This window comes from Podarcis vaucheri, assembly GCF_965113315.1.
Source record: "Podarcis vaucheri genome assembly, chromosome: 8".
In the NCBI taxonomy this organism is placed as follows: Eukaryota; Metazoa; Chordata; class Lepidosauria; order Squamata; family Lacertidae; genus Podarcis; species Podarcis vaucheri.
In genome coordinates, this window is record NC_138766.1 from 80,330,875 (window position 1) to 80,346,990 (window position 16,116).

The 16,116-nt window shown below is 46.7% G+C and overlaps 1 protein-coding gene across 2 annotated transcripts; it reads right to left on the reverse strand.

Moving 5' to 3' along the window:
• Nucleotides 1–235: 235 nt before the first annotated feature.
• On the reverse strand, nucleotides 236–10,739 carry LOC309539489 (uncharacterized protein C8orf76). 2 transcript variants are annotated; one of them, XM_082235810.1, is made up of 6 exons: nucleotides 10,588–10,737; nucleotides 9,055–9,150; nucleotides 7,857–8,000; nucleotides 3,714–4,225; nucleotides 1,023–1,155; nucleotides 278–564 (listed from the first exon to the last, which is right to left on the reverse strand). In XM_082235810.1, the coding sequence occupies exons 1-6, from the start codon at nucleotides 10,702–10,704 to the stop codon at nucleotides 391–393; spliced, it is 1,176 nt and encodes a 391-aa protein (XP_082091936.1). In that variant the 5' UTR covers nucleotides 10,705–10,737; the 3' UTR covers nucleotides 278–390. The 2 variants fall into 2 exon arrangements, with proteins under 2 accessions (XP_082091937.1, XP_082091936.1); XM_082235811.1 differs by lacking the exon at nucleotides 7,857–8,000 and having other exon boundaries at nucleotides 236–564; nucleotides 10,588–10,739.
• Nucleotides 10,740–16,116: the final 5,377 nt, after the last annotated feature.

Consider the following 16,116-nt stretch of genomic DNA (forward strand, 5'->3'; position numbering starts at 1 on the left):
AAAGAGCCACTTGGACCCGTTTCCGAAGGGAAAAAAACTGGGAGCCGCAAAAACAATTGCAACATTTAAAACAAATATATCTCCAGAGCCGCGATCTGACAGCGGGCGGGAAGGTGACGTCGGGACGGTGCGTGACTAACGCACGCACCGCCCCCATGCGACGTCACAGCCAGTACAGCGCCCGCCACAGTGGGGAGTGTCGGGGCGGACAATGCGCCTCCTCCCCTCGCTAGTATCCGCCCCGGAGCCGTGGCAAAGGTGTAAAAGAGCCACATGCGGCTCCGGAGCCGCGGGTTGCAGACCCCTGCTCTAGGCACTTACATACAAATCATCTTGATAACCAGGAAAAACCAAAAATGCATCCAAGAGTCTCCGTGCAGGCACGCTGCGCTATGTGTGACAGTCCAAGTGTGGCAACTGGTCTCTGAGCTTCTGAAACCACTTCCTTTCAAATTCCACGGCAGTCACAGTCATCATGGTTGCCAAGGTTGAAGCACCTAAGCATTTCACCTCTCCCTGAGCATCCTCCTTGAGCTTTTCTGGGACAAGGTCCTCTCCCATGACCTGCAGGGAAGGGGGGGAAAGGCGGGCTACATTAGCATGTAAGAAGAACCTGCTAGATCAGGCCAATGGTCCATCTAGTCCACCATCTTGTCTTCGCAGTGGACAACTAGGTGTCCGTCAGAAACCTGCAAGCAGGACCTGAACACAAGAGCGCCCTCCTGTGGTTTCCAACAACTGGTATTCAGAAGGAAATGTGGCCCTCAGGCTGAAAAGGGGAAACCCAGCCAGATGGGTGGGTTATAAATAATAAATTATTATTATTATTATTCTATACATTCAGAGTGGCTTCTGACATTTTCTGGCAGGGGTGGGGAACCTGTGGCTCTCCAGATCTTGTTAGATCTTGAAGTCCTATCCGTTCCAGCTACCATGGCCAACGATCGGGGGTTACAGAGGCTGCAGTCTAGCCATAGCTGGAGGGCCAAGGTTGCCTAACCTGGATCAGAACTTCCACTCACCTCAGTCATCAAAAACAAGGCGTCGCCTTTCACGCCGAAGGATGTGATTTTGTCTTCAATTTCCTGCTGAGCCTTCAAGTTACGCTCTAACGCAAAGGAAGACTGATTCGACTGCATGAGCTGCAGCAAGAGCCTGGATAAAAAGGGAAAGTAAAGCTGAGTGAACACAGCGGAGTTGTAAGAGTTTTGACAGCCAAAATGAATACATGACAACGTTGTTGAATTTAAAGATTTCACAGGAAGAGTTCCCAATATGGGAAGTTTGAGTGTTTTGCAGCGGAGCTATTTCTTTACAAATGTCCAAGTTGAAAAGAGTGTTAAAGAAAAGGTTCAAATGTAACACCCAAACACGGTTTAACACAATATCAAAACCATAAAAGAAAGATAAAAGATTTCCAGGGTCATGTCTCTTTCACCCCTAAGATAGCAATATGGATGATTTCTCCTGTGAACAATGTAGAAACCTGGACCAAAATTTATCAGCCAGGGTCATATGTATCTCAGTATCATAAGGTGCTCTTGCTAATATTACATGATTTTGAGCCAGATGAGGCTTTGGTTTTTTGTTTTTTTTAACTACCGTATTTTTCGCTCTATAACACGCACCTGACCATAACACGCACATAGTTTTTAGAGGAGGAAAACAAGAAAAAAAATTCTAAATGAAACAGTAGATGTATGATTTTTGTGGTTCATGCTGTGGCCACAGACATGTGATCTGATGGTGAGTTTGGGGTGACCCAGTGCAAAAATCCTGAGGATCCATGTGGATCCGTGCTTTGTAACCACGTTTTAAGTGGGGAGGGAAGGAAAAGCACTCAAGGGATAAGGAGCACGCGTGGGGTGGGTGGAGAAGCAGCTTTTCTGCGAGCTGAGCAGGGAGGGAAAGAGCACTGTTGCTTTAAAGGTATACTTAAGGTATTTGCCCTGTGCCTGGGGTTTTTTCCATTTAACAGTTTGCAGCCTTTTTCTTCTGCTCCTTGTTTTGAGGCAGAATAGATTTGAGCAAGTGAGGAGGACTTGGATTGCAGGGGATTTGCCATTAGCTATGTAAAAGCTCTCCTCCTTGCAGCCTTCTACTTTGTTTGTACAGGTGGCTACTGGTATCAGGTTCAGTTTGAGTGATAAGCAGCCACCAGCAGCAATAGAATGGAGCACAAAAAGCAGTAGGGGCACTAGGACCCAGACAATGCTCAAATCTATCCTGCCTGAAAACAGCTGAGAAGAGGGGGGATAGCCTTTTCTTTTACTTCCTGGTTTTCACTGCGCTCGTGGCTCAGAGCTCCAGTTTGGTTTTGGGTTTTTTTTGCTGCTGGTTGCTTAAACTTTATCCTTCCTGATCCAAGCCCTCCTGTCCCTCTGCAGCCTCATTGCTCCATTTAGAGAGCGCTGGGACCTTTGCTAGCTGAGGCTGCAGCAGCTGTTACCGGCTACTTTAAAAGCGCCTGCTGGCTTTGAACTGCCTGCCTTCTCCCGGCTTGCTATGGCTCCCGTCTGTCCCTCCTCGCGTGTAAGCGGCTGCTGCCCGCTTTGCTGGCATGGCTCTCCTTCCCTCCCTCCTCCTCAGCTCCTCCCCCTCCTCCTGGCTGTAAAGCAAGCAAAGCTAGAGCTGTGCAAAGCCCTGCAAGCGGCTCCGCTTTGCTTGACTGACGGCAGCCATGGCTCCGGTCGAGTGCATTCGCTCCGTAACACGCACAGGCATTTTCCCTTACTTTCTAGGAGCAAAAAACTGCGTGTTATGGAGCGAAAATTACGGTAATCACGTAAACCTTGTGTCTGTCGCAGAAGAAGTCAAGAGATGGCTTCACTCAACATCAACTTTTTTTAAAAAGTAGGTAACCTTTAGAAACCTTGAAGCCCCTCTTGGTTTCAAGCGTAGCTTGTTTCTAGGGTGTGCGATTTCCAGTGTGTATTTTAATAGGTTTTAGTTTCTAGTCTGACATGTTTTCCTTTTATTGTGAGCCACCCTGAGCAATCTTCTGTTGGGAAGGTGGGATATAAATATTATTAATAAATATATGTCAAGAGGAGAACTGTATGTATTCTGCTAGAATGGGAAACAAAAGACGAGGAGGTCAAATCAGTCATGATCAAATGGGCACAAGATACAGGACATAATATACAATTTGAGGACTGGGAAAAACTGTGGAAGGTAGGTCTGAAATTTACAGAATGTTCTTTTTTGAAAGAAAATGACATGAAAATGATGTACAGATGGTATACTACACCAGTACAAATAGCAAAAATGTACAAAACCGGGTCAAACACATGTTGGAAATGTAAAGAAAAAGAAGGTACTTTTTATCATATGTGATGGGAATGTAGAGAAGTTAACAATTTTTGGGAAATGATACATAACAAACTGGAAAAAATGTTTAAAATGACTTTTGGAAAAAAAAAACCAGAAGTATTTCTATTAGGGATTGTAAGACAAGACCTGCCCAAAAAAAACAAAGAACTTACTTATAACATGCAGAGAATATGTGCAAAGAAACCAGAGAGGGGAGCTGAGGGAAGTCCTGGGTGGGGCAGAGAGGGAGGGGGGGGGACAAATAATGTAACTGATTATTTGGATTGATAATTTGCTATGTTGAAATTGTCTAATTTTATTTTTTTTAAAAAAAGAGGAGTACTGTATGGAATATTTTGTACACACACAGTGATAATTTTATAGACAGTGTTGCACATTACCTTGCTCTGATGAAGGAAGCACATGCATATATCCAAAGATCTTTAGACCCTTCTTGTCCCGAGGAATCAGGTACAACCGCCTTGGTCGCATGCAAAGGTGCCTTCGTCCTTCCCAAGGCACCAAAATGCCCGTTTCCTGTTTGGCGTTCCTCACAAGATCCAAAGCTGTTGTTTGTCCAGGGAGAAAACTGCAAAGAGGAACCCTTCCTCGAGCTGTCTTTTTTGCAGCACTGGGATCTGCATTCCTCTGCCGAAGCTTTGAGACAGTTGCCTGCAGTCAAGCGATCGGGTTGCAAGAGATCCGCCTCCGACAGAGACAATGGGGCTGGAAACTCCAAGAGTTTCGCATAAGCTTCAGCAAGCAGCTTCCAGTTCCCTGGGTGAAAGGGGTGCAACAAAATCAGCGGCTGTAAGCACCCAATTATTTCCTCGACACGCTCCAGAGTCTGGTAAATGGCCAGCTGCAGCCCTAGTACTGTTGTTATGTGGTCAGTGTTTGTTGCTCCTAGTCTCTGGCAAGAAAGAAAAGAAATTTGAGGATTAAAAGGATGCAGTATTGACTTTTTTTATTAGAATCTGGAAAGGTGGGGGGACACATTTTCTTGAATAAAGAAGTACGCACTCAGACGGCTTAAAAATATTATCCAAATTTAACAGGGCAAGAAGAAGCAATAGAGCTAACACCATGGCCATGATAGCACATAACGAAAAGCCAAAATTACTGCCTGAACAAGCTCACAGTGCCTCCTATTTCACTTGTTGCCTGGCAGAAGCATGGAAAGTGGAGACCTTAGGGATATGTCCAAACCCAGCAAAGGCAATATTTTGGCTTTTCTTTGCCTGAACAAACCATACCTGCGAACCAGCCTGAAACAATGGTTTGTAGTTGGCTTACCAATTGTGATTTGTTAGGGAGAAACGAACCACAACCAAAGCGTTGGGCACTGATGCTCAGCTATCCCTTTTCAGGCTTGTTTACCCATCTCTGCCAGGGGAGAGCAAAGTGGGATTGATCAAGGTAGAGATACCAGCACACAGCATACTGTTACATACAGATGTGGCCGTAAAGGTAAAGGGACCCCTGACCATTAGGTCCAGTCGTGACCGACTCTGGGGTTGCAGCGCTCATCTCGCTTTATTGGCCAAGGGAGCCGGCATACAGCTTCCGGATCATGTGGCCAGCATGACTAAGCCGCTTCTGGCGAACCAGAGCAACGCACGGAAACGCCATTTACCTTCCCACCGGAGCGGTACCTATTTATCTTTTGAATTGCTAGGTTGGCAGGAGCAGGGACCGAGGAGTGGGAGCTCACCCCGTCGCGGGGATTCGAACCGTCGACCTTCTGATCGGCAAGCCCTAGGCTCTGCGGTTTAACCCACAGCGCCACCCACGTCCCGATGTGGCCTTAGAAACCAGCTAAACCAGCTTAAAACTGTTCCAGAGGACAGATGCTATGCCCCATGTGTTAGGCACATGGAGCATGTGGTTTCCTCTACATGTCCGCAAACATATACGGCATAGCACCAGTGGAAACACTTCTGGAGAAACAATGGGTGGGGAATAATGGCATTCTTCTGCAAACTAAGTGACAGTCATGAAACTCAGTAAGGGGCCTTGGTCTATAGGAACTTAAGAGCAGGCAGGATCAGGCCAGTGACCCACCCAGTCCAGTATCCTGCTCTCACAGTGGTCAAGCAGATGCCGGTGGGAAACCAGCAAGCAGGATTCGAGCCCAAGAGAACTCATCATCATCATCACCACTTTTAATCTGTATACCGTCTTTCTATCTTACAATACCCAAGGCGGTTTACAAGCTAAAGAAACAAAGAATGTACACCTTATAACAATCTAATGCAATACAAAAATGTGATAAGACATAGCTTTAAAATAAGCAACCTGTGAGTACGCCTTTCAACCGATGTCAGCGGCTGGGCTCAATAACTGGTTCTGCCCCGGCTGGGCTAGGTGACTGGAGCACTTTCAGAGACCTTCCAATCCTGGAAAACAGGTCCCAGTGCACTGGACCCACAACTGTGCATTGTGAGCACCAGACTCATTCAGAGTATAAATAACGCAGAAGCTAGCTGTGAAGCCTAACTCCTTTTATTTCTACAAACTAATGAACTACTGGCTTGCATGAGTGTTACAGCCCATTCAACAATCATTAGAATAATATAGAATAATATTAAATATCAGCATATAAAAATTAAACAGAAATCTACTCTCAACAATTACAATAAATAATTTCTAAATGGCAATCAATAAAACAACGGCAAGCCACGGTGCATAAAATATTACAATACAAATTGAGAAGCAGAGACTGGAGGGTGGGGCAAGGCAGATGGAAGGAGGCCTTGCCTGCTGGAGTCTCTCCCCTCACTCTCCCCCTCCTGTGGTTTCAGCAGCAATGCTGCCTCCAACTGTGGAGGCAAGAACACAGTCATCATGGCTAATAACCACTGATAGCTTTTACCTCCATGAATGTGTCCAATCCTCTTTTTTAAAGCCACCCAGGTTAGTGGCCATAACTGTTAGAATTCCTGCTCCATGACTGCAGTCATGGGATTTTTGTCTTTCACATGACGGTGTATGTTTTGACTCTACAGAGTGGGAAGTGACGAAGGATGTTTGTGTTACTGTGTTCCATGAAGTGGGACTATTGTCCTTTTTCTCTTTGCTGTCTGATGCTAGAGAGAGAGGGAGCCATGTTGCAGTGCTCCGTGTGGGTTTATATGTAAATAAAGTAGATTAGCCAAAATGCTGAGTTGCTGGGGTCTGTTACGCATGATGCACCAACTCTGCAGATCCCTAAGTGTGCTGGTGTCAGTTGGCATCAGTCGCTGTGATGTTCAGGCTGAAGAAAGCTTTTGAAGCTCCCGATCAACCATGAGGGAGAGAACATGCCAGTTAGGCATGTGCCTCTGCTAGGGTCCTACTCGCGTGTAGGCTGAACACCTGACAACTGCCTCTTGTGGGAGTGAGTTCCAGAGTTTAATTATGCCCTGCATGAAGAAGTACTTTCTTCAGTTTGCCCTGCACCTTCCAATATTCAGCTTCATTGGGCATCCACAAGTTGTGGTGTTATGAGAGAGGGAGAAAAGCTGTTATCTATCCACTTTTCTCCATGCTATGCATAAATGTCTATCTTCCTCACCTTTTCTCTAGACTAAAAAGTTCCAAATGTGGCAACCTTTCCTCGCAGTGGAGTCGCTCCTTTTTGAGGTAAGATGACCAGCACTGTACACAGTATCCCAAATGCTGTCACACCACAGATTTGTATAATGGCATTACGATATCAATAATCATATTTTCAGTTCCTTTCCTAATGATCCCACAACAAGGATTTTGCCTTTTTCACACACTGGGCCGATGTCTTCATTGAACTGGCACTCCCCTAATGAGTACATGCCATAAATCTGAAGCAGATTACTACCCCAAAAGAATACCAGGAAGTGTAGTTTACCCCTCAGAGAGCTACAACCTCCAAGCTACACTTCCCACAATTCTTTCAGGGAAGTCATGAGCTTTAAATATATTGTGTGTAGCCTCAGTCTCCCTCGCAGCCTAACCTACCTCACAGGGTCGCTGTGATGATGAAAGCAGGGAGAGGGATAACAAGGTAGACCGCCTTGAGCTCATTGGAGGAAAGATGGAATAGAATATATAATAATTCATACCCCGCCCATCTGGCTGGGTTTCCCCAGCCACTCTGGGTGGCTTCCAGCTGAATATTAAAATACAGTTATCCACCAAACATTAAAAGCTTCCCTAAACAGGGCTGCCTTCAGATGTCTTCTAAAAGTCTAGTAGTTGTTGTTCTCTTTGACATCTGGTGGGAGGGCGTTCCACAGGGCGGGTGCCACTACCGAGAAGGCCCTCTGCCTGGTTCCCTGTAACTTGGCTTCTTGCAGTGAGGGAACCGCCAGAAGGCCCTTGGCACTGGACCTCAGTGTCTGAGCTGAATGATGGGGGAGGAGACGCTCCTTCAGGTATACTGGGCCGAGGCCGTTTAGGGCTTTAAAGGTCAGCACCAACACTTTGAATTGTGCTCGGAAACGTACTGGGAGCCAGTGTAGGTCTTTCAAGACTGGTGTTATGTGCAACAATTAAAAAAAGAGGGGGGAAATGGGGAAACTACCAACCAGCGTTTCTGCGATATCCAAGGCTTCCTTGTGTCTCCCCAGGTGAGCAAAGCAACGAGCCTGGCTCTCCTGCACATCTCTCCGCATGGCAGCATTGCTGAGAGGCAGCAGCGCGAGGCAGCCGGAATATTCGCACAGAGCCTTCTGAAACGAGATTTTGCAAATACCGAGCTTGAACTTAGTGCGACTCAGGAAGACTGGGTGGCCTGAGATCTGTGTGCAATCATTAGGCATAAAGCAAGATCAAGGCCCAAGTTCTAGGGTAAGAAATAATATTAATGCTGAAAAGCAGGACGGGGAACCTTTTCCGTTCAGCCTGAGAGCCACATTCAATTCTAGGTAACCTTCTGGGGGCCACATGGCAGCGGTGGATGTGGCCAGACGCGCACCACTTTCCCGCCTTCCATCAAGGCAAACAAGATGTGTTGTCACAGTTCAAGGAAGAAGAAGAAGAAGAGTTTGGATTTGATATCCCGCTTTATCACTACCCGAAGGACTCTCAAAGCGGCTAACATTCTCCTTTCCCTTCCTCCCCCACAACAAACACTCTGTGAGGTGAGTGAGGCTGAGAGACTTCAGAGAAGTGTGACTAGCCCAAGGTCACCCAGCAGCTGCATGTGGAGGAGCGGGGAAGTGAACCCAGTTCCCCAGATTACGAGACTACCGCTCTTAACCACTACACCACACTGGCTCTCAGGAAGCGTTCCAGCCAGGTAAGATCACTAGGGGGCGGGGGGCAGTCATTTTTTAAGGGCCATTAAGACTTGAGGGCTAGACAGAAAAGTGTGGAGTGTGGCATTTGGCCTCTGAGGTTCCTTGTTTAAATACTAAAGTGTGCAGTCCTAAACGCCCTTACCTAGGTGCAAGTCCCATTGATGTGCACAGGATGTTGCTGTTACGCAAGGCTAGCACCCAGCTGACATTCTGCCATCTCCCTGTCACCTTGCCCTCTACCAAATTCCTGGGACCAATTGCAACAACACCAAAATATGAAAAGGAAAGTGGGCAAGATGCAAAATGTAAACGTAGAATTAAAAAAAAAATCAAAGAAAAAACAGTGAGGGGAACCCTCTGATTTGAGTCAGTATTTGTCCGTTCAAAAAATGTCATGGGGATAAATGATATAAGCATGCTCTCGCGTGCAATATTTTATCATGTGCCTGAAAGATACACATTCAAATAATAGTATCCAAAATACCTTAAATTCTTGCTGCTTGTATGCCAAATCTCCTCTGAATTTCTTAATGTTGACACATTCGGCATCATCGTCCCAGTCTGTTTCTTCACAAAACCACTGAAGGGAGGAAAAGGGGAGAAAAATCAGTTGTGTTGCTTGGGTTACCAATCGATTCCATAAATATCATTTGACTCTTGCATGCTGGATACACCCATCCATCAGACTGACAAAGCAGGCTCTTAGTTATGAAAACTCATGCCAAAAGAATAAACTGCCTACATTTTCAAAGTGGGGATTGGGAGACCGTGGCCTTCATTCCCATCAGCTCCAGCCAGCAATAATCTGGTGAGCCACAGGTTCCACCATTCCTGCTGCAAAGAATTACAAGACTCTGATTTTACTCCCCCGCCCCGCACAACAGGGATACAAGGCTCTTTAAACAATTAGGAAGAGTCGAACGTTTTGCAAGAACTTTCTGAAGGTAAGAGCCGTTTGATGGACTGTTAGACTCTCCTTCATTGGAGTTTTTTAAACAGAGTCATCTCTTGTGGATTCTTTGGCTACGATTCCTGCATTGCAGGGGGTTGGACTAGATGACTCTTGGGGGTCCCTTTACAATTTTATGATACTGAATTCCCCTCTACCTCATAAATCAGCCTTCCCCAACCTGGTCATCTCCAGATAGGATTGCCACCTGTCCTGTCTAATACAGGATTGTCCCATATTTCAATGTAAAATGCTATGTCCTGTACTGATACAGTTTTGTCCTGTATTTCAGGTCGTCTTTTTCTCTCTCATTCTCTCTCTCTCTTCCTACGCCCCCCTCAAAAAAGTTAGGGATCCTCTACACACGCATATGTTTGAAAGGGTGTGTGAAAGATCACGTACTTAAGTGTGTATTTAAGTTCTGGGTAGCCACGGGCAGGTTTATAAAATTTGTGTGTTTGTGTGACAAATTTCAGAGGGGTGCATCCTGTCAGGCCTCAGTAAGTTGTAATGGATTGCTTTTAAGTCCCTGTGTTTTTAATATTTTGTTGGGAGCTGCCCAGAGTGGCTGGGGCAACCAATCAGATGGGCAGCATAATAATAATTACAATAATGATAATAATAATATAATTTCAATAATAATAATAATAATAATAATAATAATAATAATAATAATTGCAATAATGATAATAATGTAATATTAATAATAAAATAAAATTTTAAAAACACCAAATGGGGGGAGAAATCACCCCCCAACCGCCTTGCCCCACATTTTGCCAGAACAAAGGCTGCAATCTCCAGATGTTTTGGATGACAATTCCAACCAGCTTCAGTCTGTTGGGAGTTTCAGTCCAAAGCATGTGGGGGGCACCAGGTCAGGGAAGGCAGAAGCATGGACAAAACCTGCCCTGGGAGCTGCGTGGTTGGACCAACACCCATTTAAAGCTTCCCCCAATGAATCCTGGGAAATGTATCTCTGTGGGGGGAAGGGTTAAAAACTACACTTCCCAGGAGTCTATGGGGCCTCCTCTCATCCCACCCCCAGCCTTTGCTCTCTCTCTCCCTCACCTCGGGCTCACAGCACCGGGGGCTGTAGCCGAGGGAAGGAGAGGCGGAGCCGCGTCCCTTCCCCTCCCGGCAGCGCCCCTCGAAGACCGACTCCTCGAAGTCGAAAGGCAGCGCCATGCCGCCTTGGGAAGAGAGGCGAGCTCGCTCGCCGGAAGCCCACGCTCCTAGAGAGAGTCCCGTTTCCGGATCACAGAGGACGGCGCTGCGCCGCAAGCTAGACAGGCCTGGGCGGGCTTACGGAGACAACTCATAGACTTGTAAATGCAGTGGAGGCGTACGCAAGGTGCGAGCTTCCGGGTCGGCTTGGGAAGGCATTCCTCGTCGAACCTGGCGCTTGGAACGCGGCGCGGGCAAACGGAGGCGGGGCTTGCGCAGCACCGATTGCACAGCATCTGTGTCGCCCTCGCCGCGCTTACTCCATAGCCTTATACCCCACTCTCTTTTCTGCGTTTCAGCAGTTGAAACGTCAAGTATGTCTGCCAATGGAGCAAGCCGGCTTGCATGCGAAACCGAGCTCTGCATTTAGTCCTCGCTGCCATCTGGAGGTGTTTTGCATCTCCTCCTCCATTCTCTTGGGGTAGCCTCGACTTTCCTTGACACGGCCGGGCTGTTGTGAACCGTAGTCCGCCCTAATCTGGAATATAGGGATAAGAGCATTAGGATAGCATTGTTTACCAGTGGCCCATTTAGTCCGGCATCCTGTTCTCACAGTGGCTACCAGATGTTTGTAGGAAGCACGCTGCAAGCAGCGCATGAATGCCAAATCACTCTGCTGTGGTTTTTTTATGATGTTTCATACACTGCCCTTACCTTTTATGACACGAGGGTACAGAAATAGTTTTACAACTTATGTATATTAAGTTGAAATATTGAAATTGAAATACTTTATTGTCACTGGTACAACTTGTCTACAGTGAGATTACATGAGCACCCCCCACTCAGCTCTCTTAGTCTTAATTCCCCTCGTTTACTGACGCACACACACCAAACCCGAAAGTCAGTTGCCCTGTTGTTATCTTTTCATTCAGCAGCCTAACAGCCCACGGATAGAAGCTGTTCTTTACCCTGTTGGTGCAACTAATCATGCTTCTATATCTTCTGCCTGAGGGCAGGAGATCAAGAAAGTGCCGGCCAGGGTGTGAATCATCCCTGAGAATTTTCCTCACTCTCCTAAGGCAACGTTCTTCTGCAATATCATCCAGTGGATTCACGGGACAGCCCAAAATATCTTGTGCTGTATTCACCACCCTCTGTAGGCACTTCCTATCCGTTGATGTCAAACCAGCGTACCACACGATGATGCAGTATGAAAGGACACTTTCTATTGTGGACTGGTAGAAGGAGATCATCAGATGTTGATTGACATCGTTCTTCCGCAATACTCTGAGATTATAATATATTAGATGCAGTTATCATTATACCTGAGTATTGGGCAAGCTAAGCTAACAGGTGGGGGACATCCAGTGAAGCTGAACATGGGAAGATTCAGGGCACACAAGTCAGACTATGGAACTCACTGCCACAGGAAGCAGTGATGGTCACCAGCGCAGATGGCTTTAAGAGAGGATTCAATAAATTCCTGGAGGAGAGGGCTGTCAATGGTGGCTATGCTCTGCCTACACAGCAATGCTTCTAAATACCAGTTGCTAGAAAACCACAGGTGACAGCAGCCATGAAATTAAAAGACGCCTGCTTCTTGGGAGAAAAGCAATGACAAACCTAGACAGCATCTTTAAAAGTAGAGACATCACCTTGCCAACAAAGGTCCGTATAATAAAAGCTATGGTTTTCCCAGGAGTGATGTAAGGAAATGAGAGCTGGACCATCAAGACGGCTGATCGCCGAAGAATTGATGCTTTTGATTTATGGTGCTGGAGGAGACTCTTGAGAGTCCCATGGACTGCAAGAAGATCAAACCTCTCCATTCTGAAGGAAATCAGCCCTGAGTGCTCGCTGGAAGGACAGATCGTGAAGCTAAGGCTCCAATACTTTGGCCACCTCATGAGAAGAGAAGACTCCCTGGAAAAGACCCTGATGTTGGGAAAGATGGAGGGCACAAGGAGAAGAGGACGACAGAGGATGAGATGGTTGGACAGTGTTCTCGAAGCTACCAGCATGAGTTTGACCAAACTGTGGGAGGCAGTGGAAGACAGGAGTGCCTGGCGTGCTCTGGTCCATGGGGTCACGAAGAGTCAGACACGACTAAATGACTAAACAACAACCAGAAAACCACAGGTAGGAGAGTGCTCGAATCCTGCTTTCTGCTTTCCCACAGGCAGCTGGTTGGCCACTGTGAGAACAGGATTGCTAGATGAGATGGGTCATTGGCCTCATCCAGCAGGGCTGTTCTTATCTTCTTGGTGGTGGTTCTGTGCATCGCAGCTGCGGCTCTTCAGCTTGTCGGGTACCAAGCATAGCAGTTACCAGCCACTAAGGACTTCCTGTGAACGAGTTTGCCAAGCGCTGGGGCCACTTTCTCAAGTGGCTTCAAGAGTTGCTTTGCTGTTGTGACTTTCTAACTCCCACTGGCACTCAGTAAAGGATAGCAGCTGCTCAACAGCACCGCGGATATTTGAAGCATATGCACTCTTCAGTTTCCATGTGACACCCCCCCCCCGCCCATTATCTTCTCTCCCTGTTCCTCTCCCAGCACAGTGGTACCTCGGGTTGAGTACTTAACTCGTTCCTGAGGTCCGTTCTTAACCTGAAACTCTTCTTAACCTGAAGCACCATTTTAGCTAATGGGGCCTCCTGCTGCCGCTGCCCTGCCGGAGCACGATTTCTGTTCTCATCCTGAAGCAAAGTTCTTAACCTGAAGCACTATTTCTGGGTTAGCAGAGTCTGTAACCTGAAGCGTATGTAACCTGAAGCGTATGTAACCTGAGGTACCACTGTAGTGGAAGTCAGAATGATGATTGTAGAAGTGAGGAAGTGGGGGAAGAAGAAGAGTTTGGATTTGATATCCCGCTTTATCACTACCCGAAGGAGTCTCAAAGCGGCTAACATTCTCCTTTCCCTTCCTCCCCCACAACAAACACTCTGTGAGGTGAGTGGGGCTGAGAGACTTCAGAGAAGTGTGACTAGCCCAAGGTCACCCAGCAGCTGCATGTGGAGGAGCAGGAAAGCAAACCTGGTTCACCAGACTACTACCGCTCTTAACCACTACACCAGGTAACAAAAACTAAGTGCCTACTGTGAGTTCTCTTATGCCAGGCTTCCTCAACCTCAGCCCTCCAGATGTTTTTGGCCTACAACTCCCATGATCCCTAACTAGCAGGACCAGTGGTCAGGGATGATGGGAATTGTAGTCTCGAAACATCTGGAGGACCGAGGTTGAGGAAGTTTGTCTTATACAGTGAGACACACAAACGAGAAGCCTGGCCTTCAAAAAAATAATAATACCAACCTATCACCCATATAGCTGTCGCAGGAACATCACAGGTACTGACTCCATACTGTGATGTGCATCAAAAGTGTAAAGGCAGTTCCTGATAGTGAAAATGCCAGCAGGGATCTATAGCTAAGGAATGTCCAAGGCAACAGATTTGGATGGTAGTGATGTTATATTCTGAGGACTGGCCACTTTAGATTTCATTTGCATGGGAAATGAGGAGCAGATGGGTCTCGTCCACCTGAGAAGGTAGCCCATCTAGGAGAAGGTAAATTCTGATCCCCTAAATGTTATGTACTGAGTTGAATAGGATCCAGAATGCAGCAGTCTGATTGGTCCTAGAACAATAGGATTCAGAATGCAGCAGTCTGGTCCTAGAACAATAGGCTCCAGAATGCAGCAGTCTGATTGGTCCACAGGAGCCACCCAATCCAGCTCCAGGTGGAAGTGAATCCGCAACCTGATTGGCCTACGGGAGAATCCCAGAATTAGCCAATCACGTGGGGCCCATTGTGTAAATAATGTATATAAAGCAGACATTCTGGGGAACTTCCATTCCTCCTGAACACTATGAGCTGAATAAAGAGTATGAAATCCACTCTCGACTCCCAGTATATTTCACTAAACCTCCACAGCCTTGAGGGATAACTTTGGGAAAAGAAAAGGCGAAGGAGTAAACCCTACACAAACCCAGAGTGGAGTCCCTTAGATGGTCGGATGGTGCCTTGTACCAGCCTCCTTCCGGCAACTCCTACAGCCAAGCTGGGGCGAAACGTATTGCTCTGCTTTCCTTTGGACCACATTAGCAAGGCCGAAAGGGAGTCTTCTCAGGTGGGCATCCCAGGAACTCCATACACACTACCCAGGCTTGCACCCCAAGGAGGTCACTTTGGGGCTAACAGATTTTTGACTTCACCCCTGGAGGTGCACTCCATTGTCTCTGGAGACAGACAGATGCCTACAAAGTTTTGCATCAACCGACCCACAGAATTGCCGCCTGAAGTCTTTAATACAATGTGTTCCCTTCTGGATAGGCAATGTGATTTTGCTGGTCTATGAAGGCATTCGTTGCCGCAATTAAGTGTGATTTTTCACTTAGAAATAAGTGGAAAATCAGTGGAAGAGAATTGCTACGGGATGCTCACCTTTATTATGAAAAGGCGCAAATCAAATATGGGCTGATTCCCCTCCCCAATTATCTCATAGCTAGCAAACGTCAGCTCAGCACTCTGTAGAAAGAAATGCAGATGCAAAACTCTTTACAATGGCAGGTGGTTATTACAGCAGTGGAAATGGGTAATAATATATAAATGTGTTAAAGGGCCTCATTTTGCAGTATATGAAAACATGGCGAACAAACTTTTGAAGCACTGAAAATGTTGAGAATTGCAGACTGATTGAAGATCACAATTGGCCAAAAGAAAATAAGAAAATCCAAACGCGTTAAGATTATAAGAGGAACCATCATAGCGCATGGTGGAGTTTTTGTTTTAATTACAAGTATTCAATAGAACCTACCTGCCGCCCTATTGTAAATCTACACAAAAAACAACTCAACCACCAAATAGCAATTCAGTAGATAGCCTGATCCTTAAAACATGTTGCTGAAACATATTCCCATTGTCGGAACAATGGGGCCAGCACTAAACATATGAACAGTTTAGGGGGTGCAGCTTAACTCGGGAGGTGCTGGGCTTTAGCTCCCAACAAGACTTGGTGCAATGCTGGCTGAGGCTGATGGGCAGTTGAAGTCTAACAACATCTGGGCAGTTACAGGTCTTTCCCCCTGATTTAGTGGCAGAATTTTGCGAAAACGCTGGTTAATGTTGCAATGATAGAAGGTACAGTGGTACCTCGAGTTAAGTACTTAATTCGTTCTGGAGGTCCGTACTTAACCTGAAGCACCACTTTCGCTAATGGGGCCTCCTGCTGCCGCCCGCCGCCGGGGCACAATTTCTGTTCACATCCTGAAGCAAAGTTCTTAACCTGAAGCACTATTTCTGGGCTAGCGGAGTCTGTAACCTGAAGCGTATGTAACCTGAAGCGTCTGTAACCCGGGGTACCACTGTATTCAGTGTGCCTTGCTAGGAAGATCATTCAATGGGCGGTCAGTTTCACCAGCCCTTAGGAAAGGGCTC